We start from the raw sequence: 16,191 nt of genomic DNA on the forward strand, positions 1-16,191 counted from the left end.
TATGTATACTTGTACTATAATATGCACGTTATTGCACGTGACAATATACGGACCCTCCCACGGACCGCCCTCTCGCTATTGAAAAAAATGTTCATAAAACTGGTCTGTGATGCAAAAAAAAAGTTGGGGCCCTCTGATGTAAAGCACTACTTTATTGTTCAATGAAAAACATGTATTTCCAATGTTCTGGTTCTTTCTTAAGGACTGTCGTACAAAATAACTGGGGAAGTAGAAGCTCAGTGGATTAAATGTTGGAATTCTGATCAAAAGGTCATGAGTTCAAATCCCAGCACCACCAGGCTGCTACTGCTGGGTTAATGTTTCACCAGGATTTCCGGCTGTTATTTCTGTAAAATATGATTATTTACTCCCTGATCTTCATGTGCAACAATTTTTCAGCTGTGCCGAACAGGGCCGGGGGTCTGCTCAGAAAATCCGAGCCGACCTGCTCTAGTTATTTATATTTATGAAGCAATTTATGTTCCTGAACAAAGCATGAACTCATTAGGTGCAAAAACATGTCTGATAACCTGAGACGCGTTTCTGTAAACAAACCCGGGGAGACCGAACGAAACCATTGTCGAACACTGGGTTTGTGCTTGGTGTCGGGAAACCTTGTGTGTTGTAGCACCTCGGAATTACCAATAAAAATGATCTATAAATAAAAAGAGTGTATAAAAATAATATATATATGTATTTACTTAAAGTTTAACAGACACTTCATATGAACTTTTGCATAAAAAAATCCCCTCGGTTGAATGCAGAGGGTCAGGTTTGGGGTAAGAGGTTTTGGAGAACACTTCTGTACGTATAGTATATGATGTCTCCTTAAATAGAAACTCATTTATACAGTTCCATTAGCAGCCAATCACGTAGCAGCTACGCTTCATGGAATCGTGTCAAGACTGAATGTTTGCTCAGTTTGGATCAAACATCAGAACGAAGAGAAAGTGTGATCTCTGTGACTTTGGCAGAGCTGCTGGCATAGTTGAGAAACTGCTGATCTTTTCACATGCTGTCTCCAGAGTGTACACAAAATAATGCAAAAAAAAAAAACCCCACCAAAAAAAACCCCATCGTGTTGGCAGAGAGTCTGCTGACTGAGAGAGCAGAGGAGAATGAGAAGCGTTCTGAGCTGACAGGAAGTTTATAATAACTCATATAAGCACTACTTCCAGAAAAGCAGCTCAGAATGGACAACACATCAAACCAAAAGGTGGATGAGCTTCAGCAGTGGAATGCCATATTAAGGTCTACTCCTGTCAACCAAGAACAAGAATCTGATGCTAAAACCAACCGAACTGGATTGTTGATTCACACTGGAAAAGCACCAGGTGATTTTTTCCTTCTTATTAACTGTCCAGAATGAGGTGCCTGTAAAAGCCTGCAGTGGTAGATGAAGTACACAAACCATGAAGTTAATGTAGATCCACCCGGTAAAATGTGACTCCAGCGAAAGTGTCCCTTTAACTTGCACTTGAGTAAAAGTACAAAAGTTTTGCCTTGTGTCCAAAGTACTACGATTTATTATGTATGTAATGTTTCTATTATCATTTTTATCACAGGATTCTTTACTTAATCAAAGTTGATGTGAAAAGACTCGAATGTGACTCTCAGCACACTGATCTATTAACAGAATGATATTAATAAATCAAATGCTGATTGATTTCTATTTAAATGATCATGAGCCCAAAACCTACAGCTGCACGAAAAAGCTACTTAGGTACAGTAATTAATTGAATTTACTTTGTTACTGCACAAAACCTGTAACCTGTTAAATATATCCTTATCCTTCTTTGTAATTTTCTAATCAGCTGAATATGAAAGAATCATGAGAATATTTCAGCAGTATTACTGCAGATTTCCTAATAATATGTCCTGTGAGTGTTTACTGTGAAAACACGTTCACAAAATAAAGTGTAACAGAATAATAAACGTGACGGAAACGTGCTTAAAAACCAGAAATTGAACTGGTGCGATCTTGTCAACTTTGCATACATTTCTGGGAGAAACCTAAACCTTTTTTGTATTCATTACAGGAGATTTTGCATAAATGAGGATGATATGTGAAACACTTTAAAGACACATTGCGCTGTCAGCTTAGCGTCCCGCCTAAATCAGAATCCGTCTCTTTGTAACAATGGGAACTTTGAAATGCTAAGAAGATTCCCAACTAGCGTACTTACTGCTAACTAGAAAGGTTCCTTTTACTATTGTAATAGTTCATGCAGGACAGGTTCTTGTTGCTGGCATGGCATCTGCAGGCGTCAAACGAAGACACTTCTCCCAACGCAAGCAGCTAGTGTTTGTGCACTGTCCTCGCTGGATAATCTTTTAAACATGAGCACTATTACATTACTCATGGGGGGTGGGGGGGGGTGTCTCTTGTACTCCACTTCAATTTACAGAGTATTTGCAGTGACCTTGCAATTGCCATTAAACTACCTCCTACTGTGAAAATGACAAAGGCTGATTTAAATGCCAGGCTCTGAACTGTCTCATCCTAATGGAGCTGTAGTTTATCTAGATGGCTCTTAAATACCACGCACGGCAGAGTAGTGAGATCTCGGCACGAAGAGCAAGACGTGAATTGCTATTCTGGCCATTTCTTTTTCACATGCTAGAAATTCAGGCCTGGAACAGTGTCCTCCATATCGCTAAGCTCTGATCATGGTATAGACTCTTCTCCTCCACTCTAATTCTACGCCTTGAAACTTCAGCCGGCTCTTACAAGAGATTTCATTGAAACAATCTGTCGTTTGACCGCGATACGTTTTTCCAGAGACTGTTCAGGATTACAAATATAGATCCTGACATGGCCAAATCCATTTCTCCACACTTTCAGTCAGGCCCCAGCCGAGATAATCCCGCAGGACGAGCGGCTTTAAGATATAAAAGCAAATCTTAATGGAAACAAGATAAGGTTGGATTAAATAAAGGGCTGGAGATGGGCTGCAGTAATGGTCTTTGTACGAGCCTGTGATTGGATTACACCAGGGACTGGTGTGAAATGAGGACTTCCTATATAATTTTTCTTTATTAAACCCACACACACACACACACACACACACACACATATGTGTGCACACACACAACACAAAAGAGTGGATTATTATTTACAAATGGAGTGAAGGTGCCTATGCTCCTTAAATAATACATTTAATGCGATTTGTTTAGCGAACACATAAGACGAGGTACATCCAGGGTCTCTAATATCTACATTTGTATGACCTTAACTAAAATTTGGTGGCAGAATCTTGCCATCCTGAGCTTTAGCCTTGCATTCTGCTTCCTTGTATACAGTTAGAGCATTCAAACAGCTAGGGTTCTGTTGTTGGGTTGATTTTAACCAGTAAACATCACAGCTACATTGTTGTGATTTGCTTTCTGCGTGTTGAATAAAGACCGCATGAAAAGGAGTCACAGGTAAACACAAGCATAACAAAAGCATTCGAAATGCATCCCACGACTGACAAAATACGAGATAATATTAATCTCCGCTGGGCTTTAATACTACTACAGCATGAAGCTTCCTGCAGCTTTACACCAACCCTGACCCTCAAATCTGCTCGATGGGTAAAACAGTCTAAAATAAAACCCACCAGTAACAGCTTTACCCACAGGGTCTGGTGATTACTATCAAACTCCTTTATTAACAGTACATGCACACCAGGCTCGACTGTCAAAACAAACAAAAAAAATGCTAGCTTTTATGTATTTTGAGCAGTGGCGAGCGGTCAGGGTCACCAAAGCCTTCTCTGCTGGTCTAAACACTATCAGAAGCACTGACCTACATTTACAACCTAAGTTCTAATATTTGTTCCATAAAATAGTATTAATTTATTCCCAACAGTTTATTCTCTTCATTTCGTAGCGTTTCTCTTGGCTGCACTGTTTCCTCTACGTCTTTATAGATGTTAGATTTTTTTGTCCAATCAGATTTCAGCCTCTATGTGCTGCCATGTCAATCTAATCTGCCCAGGGCCTTCAGAGTCAGTACTGCTGGCTCTTTGACCATAGAGAATATTAGCAACAGGTCTGTTTCTTTAATCAATCAGATTTCAGATTCACCTCACAAGGCAGCTAGCTGGTCCAGAATAGCGTCAGCATTTTTCAGCCAACTGTTACAGCCAAGTAAAACATGTGTGTAGCACACTACACCTGAGTTAGAATTTTTTTATGCCTACGGAGGAAGAGAAATTGATTTGGTCTCAGACATACTTAAAAATACATTTTGAAGAAGAGCTAGACATCGTGAAGAGGTCGGCCAACCCTGAAGCTGACTTCCACCATTTTGTTGGTGGAACCGGCTCGAGAGTGATATCAGGTATTGGATCGATGCCATTTCATGTAACATTTCATTATTTTCACCATCAACTAGCTATTAAGAATCTTTACGTGCGTGATCATTAACTGACCCACAGGAGAAATAAAAACTACAATGTACATTCCAGGCATCGGGAGACCAAACGATGACGCGTAGAGTAGTAGCTGAACATAATCTAGAAACATGTGGGTATTAATACAGACTAAGAGGAATATTAAGGTGCATATTATTATTAAAATAAAATATTATTATGGATAATATACATATATACATATAATATGTTTATAATTAATAATATGAAGGTCTATATACTAAGTTGTTTATTATTTGGCTGCGAAGGTGATTAGATGTGATCTTTTACCTCTACAGGACCTGTACACTTCCAGGACCCTGAAGCAAGCAGCTAGGATTGTGGCTGAACCGTGTCATTGTGGACTCTACTTGAGTCACTGTGGTCCATCAGAACCAAAACCTCATGCCACAGAAACCATCTCTGAACTGCCTACACAAGCACTAGCATTAATGTAAACCTCACAGTGCCATTTCATTTGCGTTACATTAACTACACATTAACCACTATATCGCAACAATGCACCTTGGACTTCTGGGAAATATTATCATTTGATCCGCCTCACATTTACATCCTAGTTTCCGTTTTTTTTCCGTAGGTTTTTCATATTTTTATACCTCCAGCACACAAAGTTCTAGTGCATGCAACCCATGAAACAATTAAAGTTGATTCTGATTTACCTAAGGCCCTGGTTCAGTATTTAATATTAGATTCTCGACAGTCAGACAGTAAATCTCTGCCTAGATATTTAGATATAAGCTCTGATGTTCTCATCTTGCATCACGTATCATCAGGTTATGCAGTTAGAACGAGAACTAAAATCACTATCCGCAAGGTTACGATTGCAAAATACAACAATTACACACTGCCCTGGACTTTAATGTGAGGGCATGCAGAGTTCTAGAGATTTTTTCCACAACCTACAGACAATCTTCAAATTATATCCATTGCAAACCTCACCACAGCTCCACCCACACAACTCCAAGTATGAACCCATCACATTTATACCAAACTGTAAGTCTTATCTCATACATCATTCCATCCCAGCCTTTAGTCACGCTCCACCGAGATGGCTGTTTGAGGAGGCGAGGCCGACCCCTCCTGCTGCTACCTGTGGCATCATGTCTCTTCAATGTCATGGTGGAGGGGGAGCTCATAATGTGCTGCACAAAGGCTAATCCCTCATTAATATGCAGTGAACAGTGGTGCGCCTGACAATTAACAAGCTGCCGAGATGCTCCATGCGCGCTCCCTCTAAATGATTATTCGGGACGAAACTTAACGACGCCGAGGATTTTTACTGAATTCACTCGGAACAACTTCAAACAAGGCAGAGAGGTCCAATAATGAAAAAGCACAGGAACCAGGAGTGCAGCACGTTAAAGAAAACCAATCAGTAGGAAACATCATTGCTAATGAAAAGCCACGTAAATGCTCTGACAAATCAAATAAGTGCTAATTAGGCGAGCAATCCGGATTTACCCAATTAGAACAAATAGCAAATGCTTTACTTTTTAAAAGACACCTCTATAACAATGCAGAAAACCGATCTATTCTATATAACGAGCAATGTAAACTATCAATCAAATCAGTTGGTCTTTTCAGGAATCGGAAGTCCATCGATCGAAAAAGCAACCTGAACTACTGCATAAAAATCTTCTGGGTTGGTGGTTTTGTTTTGTTTTAAGACAAACATCCTCTTTCTATGTTTAGCTTCCTCTCTTGTAAACTCACCCAAAAACAAAAGCACACAAGTGGCAATGTGCAAGCGGGTGATTGGCAGCATCCAGTGTTGGTCTTTGTGCTTTGCCATTGTTGGAGCTAGAATTATTTATTTTCCCTCAGTGCACTGTTTGAATAGCGGGGCGGGCCGAGCCTGATACTTGGCAACGGCAAATCCGCTATCTGAATTCCATTAAATCAATGACATGTAGTTGTAAAAAAAAAAAAATCTGTTATACCCTCAAAAAAAATACACTCAACACAAGGGTTCTGGCAGCGTCTCAGCATTTAACTGAGCTCCTCTTTACTATCTGCTACGCCACGTTTTATTCGTTATGGTTCCGAGAAGAAATAAAAGCAAAATAATTTTAATTCTAATAACTGAGCTGGGATCTGCACAATGCACTCAGGACTGTAGGTAGAAATTTCTAAGGGTAGAATTTTAAAAATAGATAGAAATAATGGAAACCGTCAATCAATTTGAGAACAATTTTTGATGATACAGTGCAGTGTACTGCATATCATATTATATAATATCATATCTAGTTCATGTATGTTATACATGTTATTGTGCCACATCTAATTCTATACAGCTGCTGATCACAAACTATTGTTACCGCATATACAATATGTAATAATATATTCACCTATTAACATCAGATTCTTTTATATTACCTCACTTATGTATATTACATTACAACATAAACAGTTAATTTTTTAGTTACTGCATGAATAATTTCTTGCTTTTAATCACTTGGCAATTTAATAGTTGATCAATCGAAAAAAGTGATGTGTATTTGTGAAAAAATTCATAAATACATTTTTCACAATGTTTTTTAAATTAATACACTGACTATAAAATCATAAGTAAATTCTTCACCAGAATTTGGGTATTGATACATACAATGATTATTAACGTAATACTAAATCGGTACTATTTGAGACGGTTTGCTTCCGAAACGCTGCTGAATTACAAAACGCAAATTGCAACATTTGTCAAACTTACATTCAAGATCATAAAATTCATTTTAGGGCAATAAAAAAATAAATAAATTCAAAACAAATCCAAAACCTCTTCATGATATAAAATAATATCTAAAAGAAAATTAATAAAAACCGTGGAATGTGGATTAAATGCCCTAATAAAGTAAATTGCTCATAAGCAGGCCGGCTAACGATGTTTATTAGCTGTGTAAGTACTCGAGCTGGTTCTCTAAGGGCCGTATTTAGTAGCGTTGAGTGCAAAATAAGACAAATACTCCTGCAGTGTGCAGGCAGAGACACTGAGGTGCAGCGTTAATCAGCATGCGGTTAGAGTCGGCCTTACGTAACGACCTCGTACAGTTTACACGTGTGAAACGGTGTCTTACACGCCGAAACTCGTTCGAAGCCGTATAATACTGAGACTTTGTGATGCTTGTGAACTATTTCCCTTTAAGACCATTAGCTCTGCAGTGCAGTCTCTGATGCTGGCGTGAACACCAGCACATCACACACACGCTTAGCTACGAAAACTGCTTACAAATGGACTCGTAACATCCGACGCCGCAGCCCTGATTAGATCGCCCCCAGTGAAAGTGTTAAACAGCGACTAGAGTAGCGAACGCTCCCCCTTTTCACTACGCAGACGAATGACGCCGAGCTCCTGTTCTTTCATTATGCCGAATTCTCTGATTATCCTCTCGCGCTTTGCTTTAAGAAGATAAACCGTCTGCGTGGTTTTGTTTATTCCGCCTGCCGTTTGCGATAAAGAACGGCCGTGTGGCTGATGTGCTTCAGGGTGGGAGAGCTTCCAGACATCTCTGTCGTATCTTCCTTCGGCAAACTGAAAGCATGTGATGAGCGACTGGATCCAGTTTGACATTTCCTGAAAATAGCGTAATCTTTCAGGATCCGTTCCTCTGAACGAACCCAACTGAGCAACCGAGCGTACGCATCATTCACCCTCTCTCTCTCTCTCTCTCTCTCTCTCTCTCTCTTGCTCTCTCTCTCTCTCTCTCTCTGTGTTTATTATATTTTCTATCTGTCCTAATGTCCAAATCAGTCTGAAGACCCTTTTTATCTTCTCCACCGTCCATCTCAATGAGCCGACATTTTTGTATTATTCTCTGCATATGACATTCTTTCCCTTTAGTCATAAGGTCTGCTAACTTTGTATACATTTGCAATTGCGTTTCCTGCATTTTTCAGATGACGAAGATTTTCGTCTGACTTCACGATCGCAGGAGTTTCGTATTCCTAACACGCTCGCCAAACTAAGAAACGATTCGATGTTTTCGGTTAGCATGTAGCTATTTTTAAATGTGACATAATTGCAAAATTAGAGCATGGCGCTCAGTCTGAGTCCCAAAGTCTGCTCCGCTACACACATCAGGAAAGATATGGTGGATGGAAAAAATGTGTTTGTTACCAGGCAGATAATCTTTACAGAATAAAACGTATGCAGGCGCACAGAAACACAAACCAAAACACAACACAAACCAGCAAATCGACATCAGTGCAAAGCTGCCACTTAAATCTTACTGCTTAATACGTCTTTATATTGTAGCATTGTGAAAAGATTATATACGACATATAACATACTGCATTACGGGCAAAATATCAGCCGTTAAAGACTTTGATTCATTTGATTTAAGGCACGCTTATATTCTCAATTATTACACTAAGTGTGTATATATAAAAATTATTATTTTTTTCTTTCCGATTGTATTATATGCATGTGGTGTGTATGGATATTTCATGTACTTTTTTTTTTTTTTTGCATTATATCAAAATGTCAAATATCCAGGTACACATAAACACCTGAATATGCAAATACTTTATTACATAACACTGTAAAAAAAATAAATAAATAAATAAAAATAAGAGTAAGCCAGTTATATTTAAGATTATGGCCCATTGGTCCCATCCACTTATGAAAAAAAAATCTAAGTATTCATGCAAGCAAAAGCAATAGTCCATATGGCATCCATTGACATCCATTTTTCTCTTGCACTTGTAATTCAATGTACATGGATTTTTGCCACTGATTGGCTGCTGTACAATTTTTACATAACAGTCAAGTGCTCCTAAACATTTTACATTTGTTGCCAATATAAAAATCATTCGCTTATCACAAGAGATACTTATTTCACCATATAGACGTTGACGATATTTCGATTATTTGATATATTGTGCAGCCATGTTTGCGGTAGGCGGCCTACATCATTAAAACCTGATTCTAAGATCTCTCATGTCATGTTTACACACAGCTCTTATCGTAAAAAAAAAAAAAAAAAAAAGGAATACTTTATAAAATAATTATAATATAAAATATTTCCCCACATCTTTTTAAACATTTTCAGCCACTTTTTCTATTCTTTGTTATAAAAAGGAAATATGCTAATCTGATTCCATGCTTCAAAAAAATTGTCCATTATTGTGTATTCAAAAACGTATAACGTTGTTTAAATAAAAATTACGCAGTCGTAAAAATGAAAAAATAAAAAGTTTCTGGTTTGTTTCGTACTGCAGATGTCCGTTTTTTTTTTTTTTTTTTTTTATAAAATCTGAAATGCATTGAATTATTCACACCTTCTTAAAATCATATATATATATTTTTTTATTTTTTATTTTATTTTATCCTAGTTCAGCCATAACATGTCCAATGATAAAAATTCAAATGCATTTGGAAATAGTCTGAAATACTCTGTAACCTGTTTCTGTGTTCTGGATATAAAGTGTCTCTGGATGGCGTCAGATTTGTTAGTCCATAAACAGAAAAACTTTCTTTCTCATGCTCACAGGAGGACCCTTGGGACTGAGAGTTGGCCACTCAGTGGAAATGTGACCTATATTCGTGTAAGGGCATAAAACGGAACAGTACACCAAAGAGAAGTCACGTCTTCATCCATCAACATTTAGCGGTACTCCATCATCCAAATCGGACAGGCATCGTGCTAGAAAACTGACATTTCTGGGTGTTCATATCGTGGAGGTTAATTTTCTTATGGGTTCTGGTATTGTGTCGTATTCCCCAAGCTGTCTCATCCGTACCAGATTTATCAGGTAGTGACTGAGCTTAGACAAACGAGACACAGGTTCTGTAAATCGGACACGGCAGGAGAATGAGTGGAATTTAAACATGTACACCTTCTCCTTCCCTTCGGACTTGTCATCGTATTCCTGCGTTCCTCTACGCAATTTCAACTGTCGCGATTTCTACTCTCAATCTAATTACGCCGCTCTTGTTCGAGTGACGAGCAGGATGTAATCAGGATGTGTCCCAGAAGAGCCTGTGTCTCCTCTCTGGTGCATCTCTGGTGGATTCTGCTCGTGTGTTTACAGTCGTTTTGTTATTGCCTGTAACAATCGTGCGAATAAAGGAGTGGCGCTAGGTGTACTCGTTCGCCTCGTTAGGAATGGGATTAGGAGGTTCTCTCGCTCCGTGTCCCCGATGAATTAAGGGGAGGATGTCCCACACACGATCGGGCGAAATTCATTTTCAACGCATTGCTGCCTTGTCTGCACGTGACCCGGGCGACCGCACACAAAAAGCCGCAGCTTCCTTCCTTCCAGCGCAGGGCCAACGGGCGTTCCCTGAGGAAAGCTCAATGGAAATTAATTCACACCGAAATACCACACCGTGCTCCAGAAGGGGAAAAAAAAAAAGAGAGGGGAGAGAAAAGTCTTATCGCAAAGCACCGACTCGGGAGCCGGACAAAAGGAGCAATCTGCGGAAAGGAGGGAAAAGAGGAAGAGGAGGAAAAGAGGAAGGGCCCTGTATCGTTCACAGGACACATTGCCCTCCTCCACCGCTGGAGCGTGTAACCATCGCTTCTTTCCTCTCTTCTCCTCTGCTCTTCCATCCCTCTCTATCCCTCAGTCCCAGCCATCATTATAGCCTCCAGCTCCGGGTGGGGGCTGCGGGGGAGGCTGATCACCAGTGTGGCTCGTCGGAAAGAGAGAAGCACCTGATGTCGCACTGGAGGATAAATGATTAAATGCCTCCAGAACAGGAGGGAGAGCAGGATAGAGACAGTATTTGCAAGTATTTGAGGGGGGGGGTGATGGCTGGATGGCTGCATAGACCTCTGTGTGTGTGTGTGTGTGTGTGTGTGTGTGTGTGTGTGTGTGTGTGTGTGTGTGTGTGTGTGTGTGAGAGAGAGAGAAGTGAGTTGCCGGGGATCCATTGTCACACAGCACACTGAGCAGCCAGCAACGATAATCTATGAGTGGCTCGAGGAAGAGGCTGAATTAAGGCCACTGTTAAACTACTGCAGGCACAAGAAACGGTGCGAACGACTTTGTATGCCGTAACTACCGGATTTGCGCCTAAAAAAAAAAACCCACACGGCCGCCGGCGTCCTGCACATCTACGTTTCGTTCACTTCGAAGGAATGATGAGAAAAGGCGCAACATGCTCATCAGCTGTGCAAACTCGAAAGCCGGCTTTCATCCTCCTCCTGCAGCGTGCCTGGTACACATCGGGGGAAAAGAGTAAAAATTTTATATCTCTGAATGTCAAAGACTGAGAGGAAGTCTCCAGTTGCCATAGAAACCAAAAAACGAGGATGTACTGTATTTATTGACTCTAGACACGGACATGGGGGGGGGGGAACAAAAGTTGACTTTCCCTCGTAGGGAATGTCCAGAAATACAGTATACGACGGAGGAGAGTCTGTATTTAACAAATAGTTAAACAGAGGCTAAAAGCGCATTGCAAACAGCCTCGATCGAACAGGGAAAAGGGACGTCTGCGGTCGTTCACTTGACACGCAGGTCAAACCTGCCAATTTTGGTGAAAATACCAAAATGTTTTTGCACTGCCATGAAAATCAGACTCGGCTGACGATTTCAAAAACAGACTGACGCAAAGTGTTTGGCTACAGGCAGGAACACAGTAAGCATTTCTAAAAATAATGACTTAAACTGGGTCAAAGCCATTTTCTATCAGCCTGCAAAGAATAACATCTATATTCTACACAATTCTTTTTTTTTTTGGAGAAAAATCCGGATCCTAATAACTGCCCTAGTGGTGGCTTTTGTTCACCGTAATTGCAAATCCAGCCGAAAAAAACAGAGCAGACTGCTGTGAGATATCGGCTATTGTGCTGTCCAGATTCTATGATTCATTGCAGGAGTCAGTGTGCCCTCCGCCAGCTGTTAGATAGTCAACCCATCACACACACACACACACACACACACACACACACACACACACACACACACACACACACACACACACACACACTCTTTTTCATCACTCACCACTGAGCCATGCAAAGTGTTTCTAATAAGATGGCCAATATTCACAACACTACTCCTCTTCGAATGCCCTACATAAATCTTTTCTGTTTCAATGACCTATAAATCGCGTGGCACACGACTAAACCGGGATCGTGTCGAGGATCCGAGCTGAATGTCACCGCACTCCCAAAAAAAAAAAAGAAAAAAAAGGGTGTGGACACTTTTCAACGTCCGTGACATTCATACGCTCGGTTCAAGGAGGAACGTTGAACACGCGGTGCCATTTTGCCAGCCTGCATTTGCATAATAATGAAGATGTTCACCAACCTTGACAGGAACCATTAACTTCCTCATGGCCTGCTTGGCACATGCACCTCCCGATGGGCACCAGCCACTCCCCCTCGGCGCTGCAGTGCATTCTGGGAAGTTCCTCGGCCACTGAGTTATTGACGCAGGTCCCCAGCACCTCCAGGAGTTGAGAAGAGTCGGATCCGGTGATAGTATCTGGGAAGACAGCCAAGTTCTTCACGACTGTCGGGCACTTTTTGTAAAAGACCCGCACAGACACGAGGGCGATGCAGGCTCCCAGGTCTTGGAAAGCCATGTAGAAGCCTTTCTTAGTGAGAGGGCCGACATCTCTTACTTCTGTGTTTAATTTCATCACTCGGTCTCCCAGATCCAGCTCGGTGAAGCTTTCGTCAGCCGCGATGGTGTCGATCTTATTGTACTGGGTTTCGAGGATGTTCCGGTCGTCGTCGTCGTTGGACTCGTAGTAGAAGACGTTGAAAGTCTCTTTGCAGGTGCCTAAGCCACCAGGCAGGCTGTTACAGTCCCTCAGGGTGAACTTCAGCTCCACGAACACTCGCTGAGCGCCTTCATTAGCGATCCAGCTCGTCTGAAGCCAGTTGTTCTGGTTGTGCTCCATCACTCGACACACCTGATATGTGTGAATAGGGGCGTAGTTTTCATCCACCTCTCCGATTTCTTCCCACTGGCCAAAAAATGACAGAGAAAATAAAACGGTAAGAGTTTTGAAAACGATAGATTATTATATTATTATATTAGAGGTATTTATTGACGGGTATAGAGACGGATGATCCGCTGTGGAGACCCCATCGTAACGTGAAAGTATCGTAAGTCGAGACATGGTCTGGCCTACCCAGGAGTCTTAAAGAATGGTGATCAGTGTGGGGTAGTACTCTGTAATTTGTTATATAATTTAATTCCAGTAAATTATTTAGAAAAACAGAGCAATTTACAGTACCGTAATCTATAAACTTTACAGTGTATATATATATGTACGTGTCAACAGACTACCTATATATATATATATATATATATATATATATATATATATATATATTGTTTTTTTCCACTCTTCCATATAACTGTTAAAGGCAACAAAGCTATTTTTACTGTGCTCTCAACCAGGAAACCCCCATAACAATATATCAGGCAGCTGAGAGATTGGAAAAACAATGCTACCTGTAATACAGTCAGGAAAACTATAACACAGCAGTTAATAAGGCAGACCTTCTAAAACGTTGGCCATGGGCCAAAAACAGGCCTTTAAATGTGCAATCAATGACCACCGTGATCCTCAGAGGAGTCACGTTACCACCGGGCAGGAAACAACGTGACACTGCGTGGATCACGCCGGATCTGTGCTCTTGGCTGAACTGTCCGACGTAAGAGCAGTGCAACTGCAGCATTCATTCATCTCAAACCACAATTTTTGTCTCTGACTAAGACGAGGCTGCGAACAATGGGATCACGGTTGGTGTGTTACCGACTGGGTACACGGCTCATCTTAAACCCGAACTCAGAGTCGTCCCGCTCGGAGCTCTGCATCCACTCGTGCAGTTTAATTCCAGTCAGACGAGCCCTCTTGACCACACGAGTGGACCTGTGGCCTTTGCTCCAGGCTTAACTCGGCTAATTGCATTGGGAGTGTGTTACCAAAGCTGCATGAAAAGAGCAGAGCTGCAGGCTCTAAACTTTCGCATTCTGATCGCAGGAGTACGAGTTTTCAGACTGGTCTCAAGAGTATTCCAGTGCCATCAATCCACAACTACCAAAACCACCATCCGCACCACCCCCCCCCCCCAAAAAAAAAAAACGATCCTTCACTTCCTTTTGCATTTGGGGATTCGGAAAGTAGCTGTACAGCACAATTTCCCCAAAGCGCAAGCACAGGTGAGCACAATACTGTTGCGCTATTGTGCTTCTGCCTGGTGTTTCAGTACAGTGTACACGAAAACGAATCAGTTTACCGGGGGAAAAAAATGCACTTTGAAATAATGAGATAAAAAAAAAAAAATCCAGCTTTGAAATACATTTCCATACGTGAAGTCGTAAAAGCAGCATTGACACGTGGTTATTTTTCACGGACGCTTCGACTGTATCATCTATTACTCCACTTACAGTCTAACCACATTTCCCTGTCAAGGTGGACCATAAATGTGGTTCAGAAAACACATTAGCAGCACCTCTTTTTTTTTCTTCTTCTTCACAGCAAATTTCCATTTCATTCCGGGCAGCCGAATGTCCACATAACGTGGTTTGAAGATCACTCAGCCATAAATGATTATATTCCTCTAATAAACACAGGAGTCCTTTCAGATGGGTTGCATTAATGCACCAAGTAAAAGAGGGTGATGGTATGGGGCGCCGGTTGGGGGGTTATAAAAATCTCAGTGAACCACAGCAAATAGGATCCTTTCATATTTCCATAATGTGCTGTTGTTGGCTCGGTCATGATATGCAGATGCTGAGAGAACAGGTAAGGAGGAAAAATCATACACGTCTGTAACAGATCATGTCTGAATAAAACGCACGCCTCTCAATAAGTAGAACTTGGACTTGTATGAATATGTAGTACGTATCGCCATCTTTTCTCCTTCTCCTTCTTCTTCTAAAGTCCATGTTTGCGTACCTTTTATGAAATTTTAAGGGTCGTCAATTTTAGGGTGCGTCTGATCACCCGTTTCCAAATCACTCTGTCCTCTCCCTCTGCCTCTTTCAACCAACCTCCTGCATGTCTTCCCTCACCACATCCATAAACCTTCTCCTTGACCTTCCGTCTCGCCTGGTGGTTCCATCCTCAGCATCCTTCTACCGATATACCCTGTGTCTCTCCTCAGAACACGACTCAACCATCTCAATCATGCCTCTCTCTCACCTCGTCGTATCATAACACACACAGAAGAAAGCTCCATCTAGGTAATTCCGCATACATGAACTCACAGATGCCAGTAATTGGCTGGTGTCCCTGAGACTGATGGAGAGAGTATGCTATCCTTCCCCCCCCACAGAGCACAGCTTTTTGTCTTCTCTTTTGTTCTCTATACTCCAAATTATGGATAACTGTTGCATTGTCGGGATTTAAACATGCCAGGAAAAGCATCGGTCCTCCCACTGCAAAAATATGCATCTAAATATAATAAATAAATGCATGATTTGAGAAGCTACAAACTAGAAACAAGTCAAATGATCTGCCAGTGCAGTGAGATAATTACGCTCGAAATAAAAAAACATATCCAGGGTTTAGAAAAGAACTAAATGTCTTTAGGCATTAAAACACGTATTCCAAGCAGCTTTTCTTCATTTTTGTGAAAAGATCTAAAAACCAGAGCTACAAAACACAAGAATTCATCTTGATATAAAAATCGTCATCATTATAATATATTCATGAGACAAAGCATTTAAACTCGAAAACAAGATTACTTTTAAAACCAAGACATGCGTATTGTAAACAATGAAGAATCTCATGTGTTTGGAATGCAGACTCTTATCATTTGTTATTAGGTTGTAAATAAATGTGTTGGCGTCGACATAAAACAAG

At 40.9% G+C, this 16,191-nt stretch overlaps 1 protein-coding gene across 1 annotated transcript in view; it reads right to left on the reverse strand.

Moving 5' to 3' along the window:
• epha5 (EPH receptor A5) overlaps positions 1–16,191 on the reverse strand; it is a 56,513-nt gene that overhangs the window by 32,184 nt on the left and 8,138 nt on the right. Inside the window, exon 3 of the mRNA XM_083567947.1 lies at positions 12,675–13,338. Coding sequence (XP_083424073.1) covers positions 12,675–13,338 — 664 coding nt within the window. The remainder of the gene's footprint in view (positions 1–12,674; positions 13,339–16,191) is intronic.

This window comes from Silurus aristotelis, assembly GCF_946808225.1.
Source record: "Silurus aristotelis genome assembly, chromosome: 18".
Lineage (NCBI taxonomy): Eukaryota > Metazoa > Chordata > Actinopteri > Siluriformes > Siluridae > Silurus > Silurus aristotelis.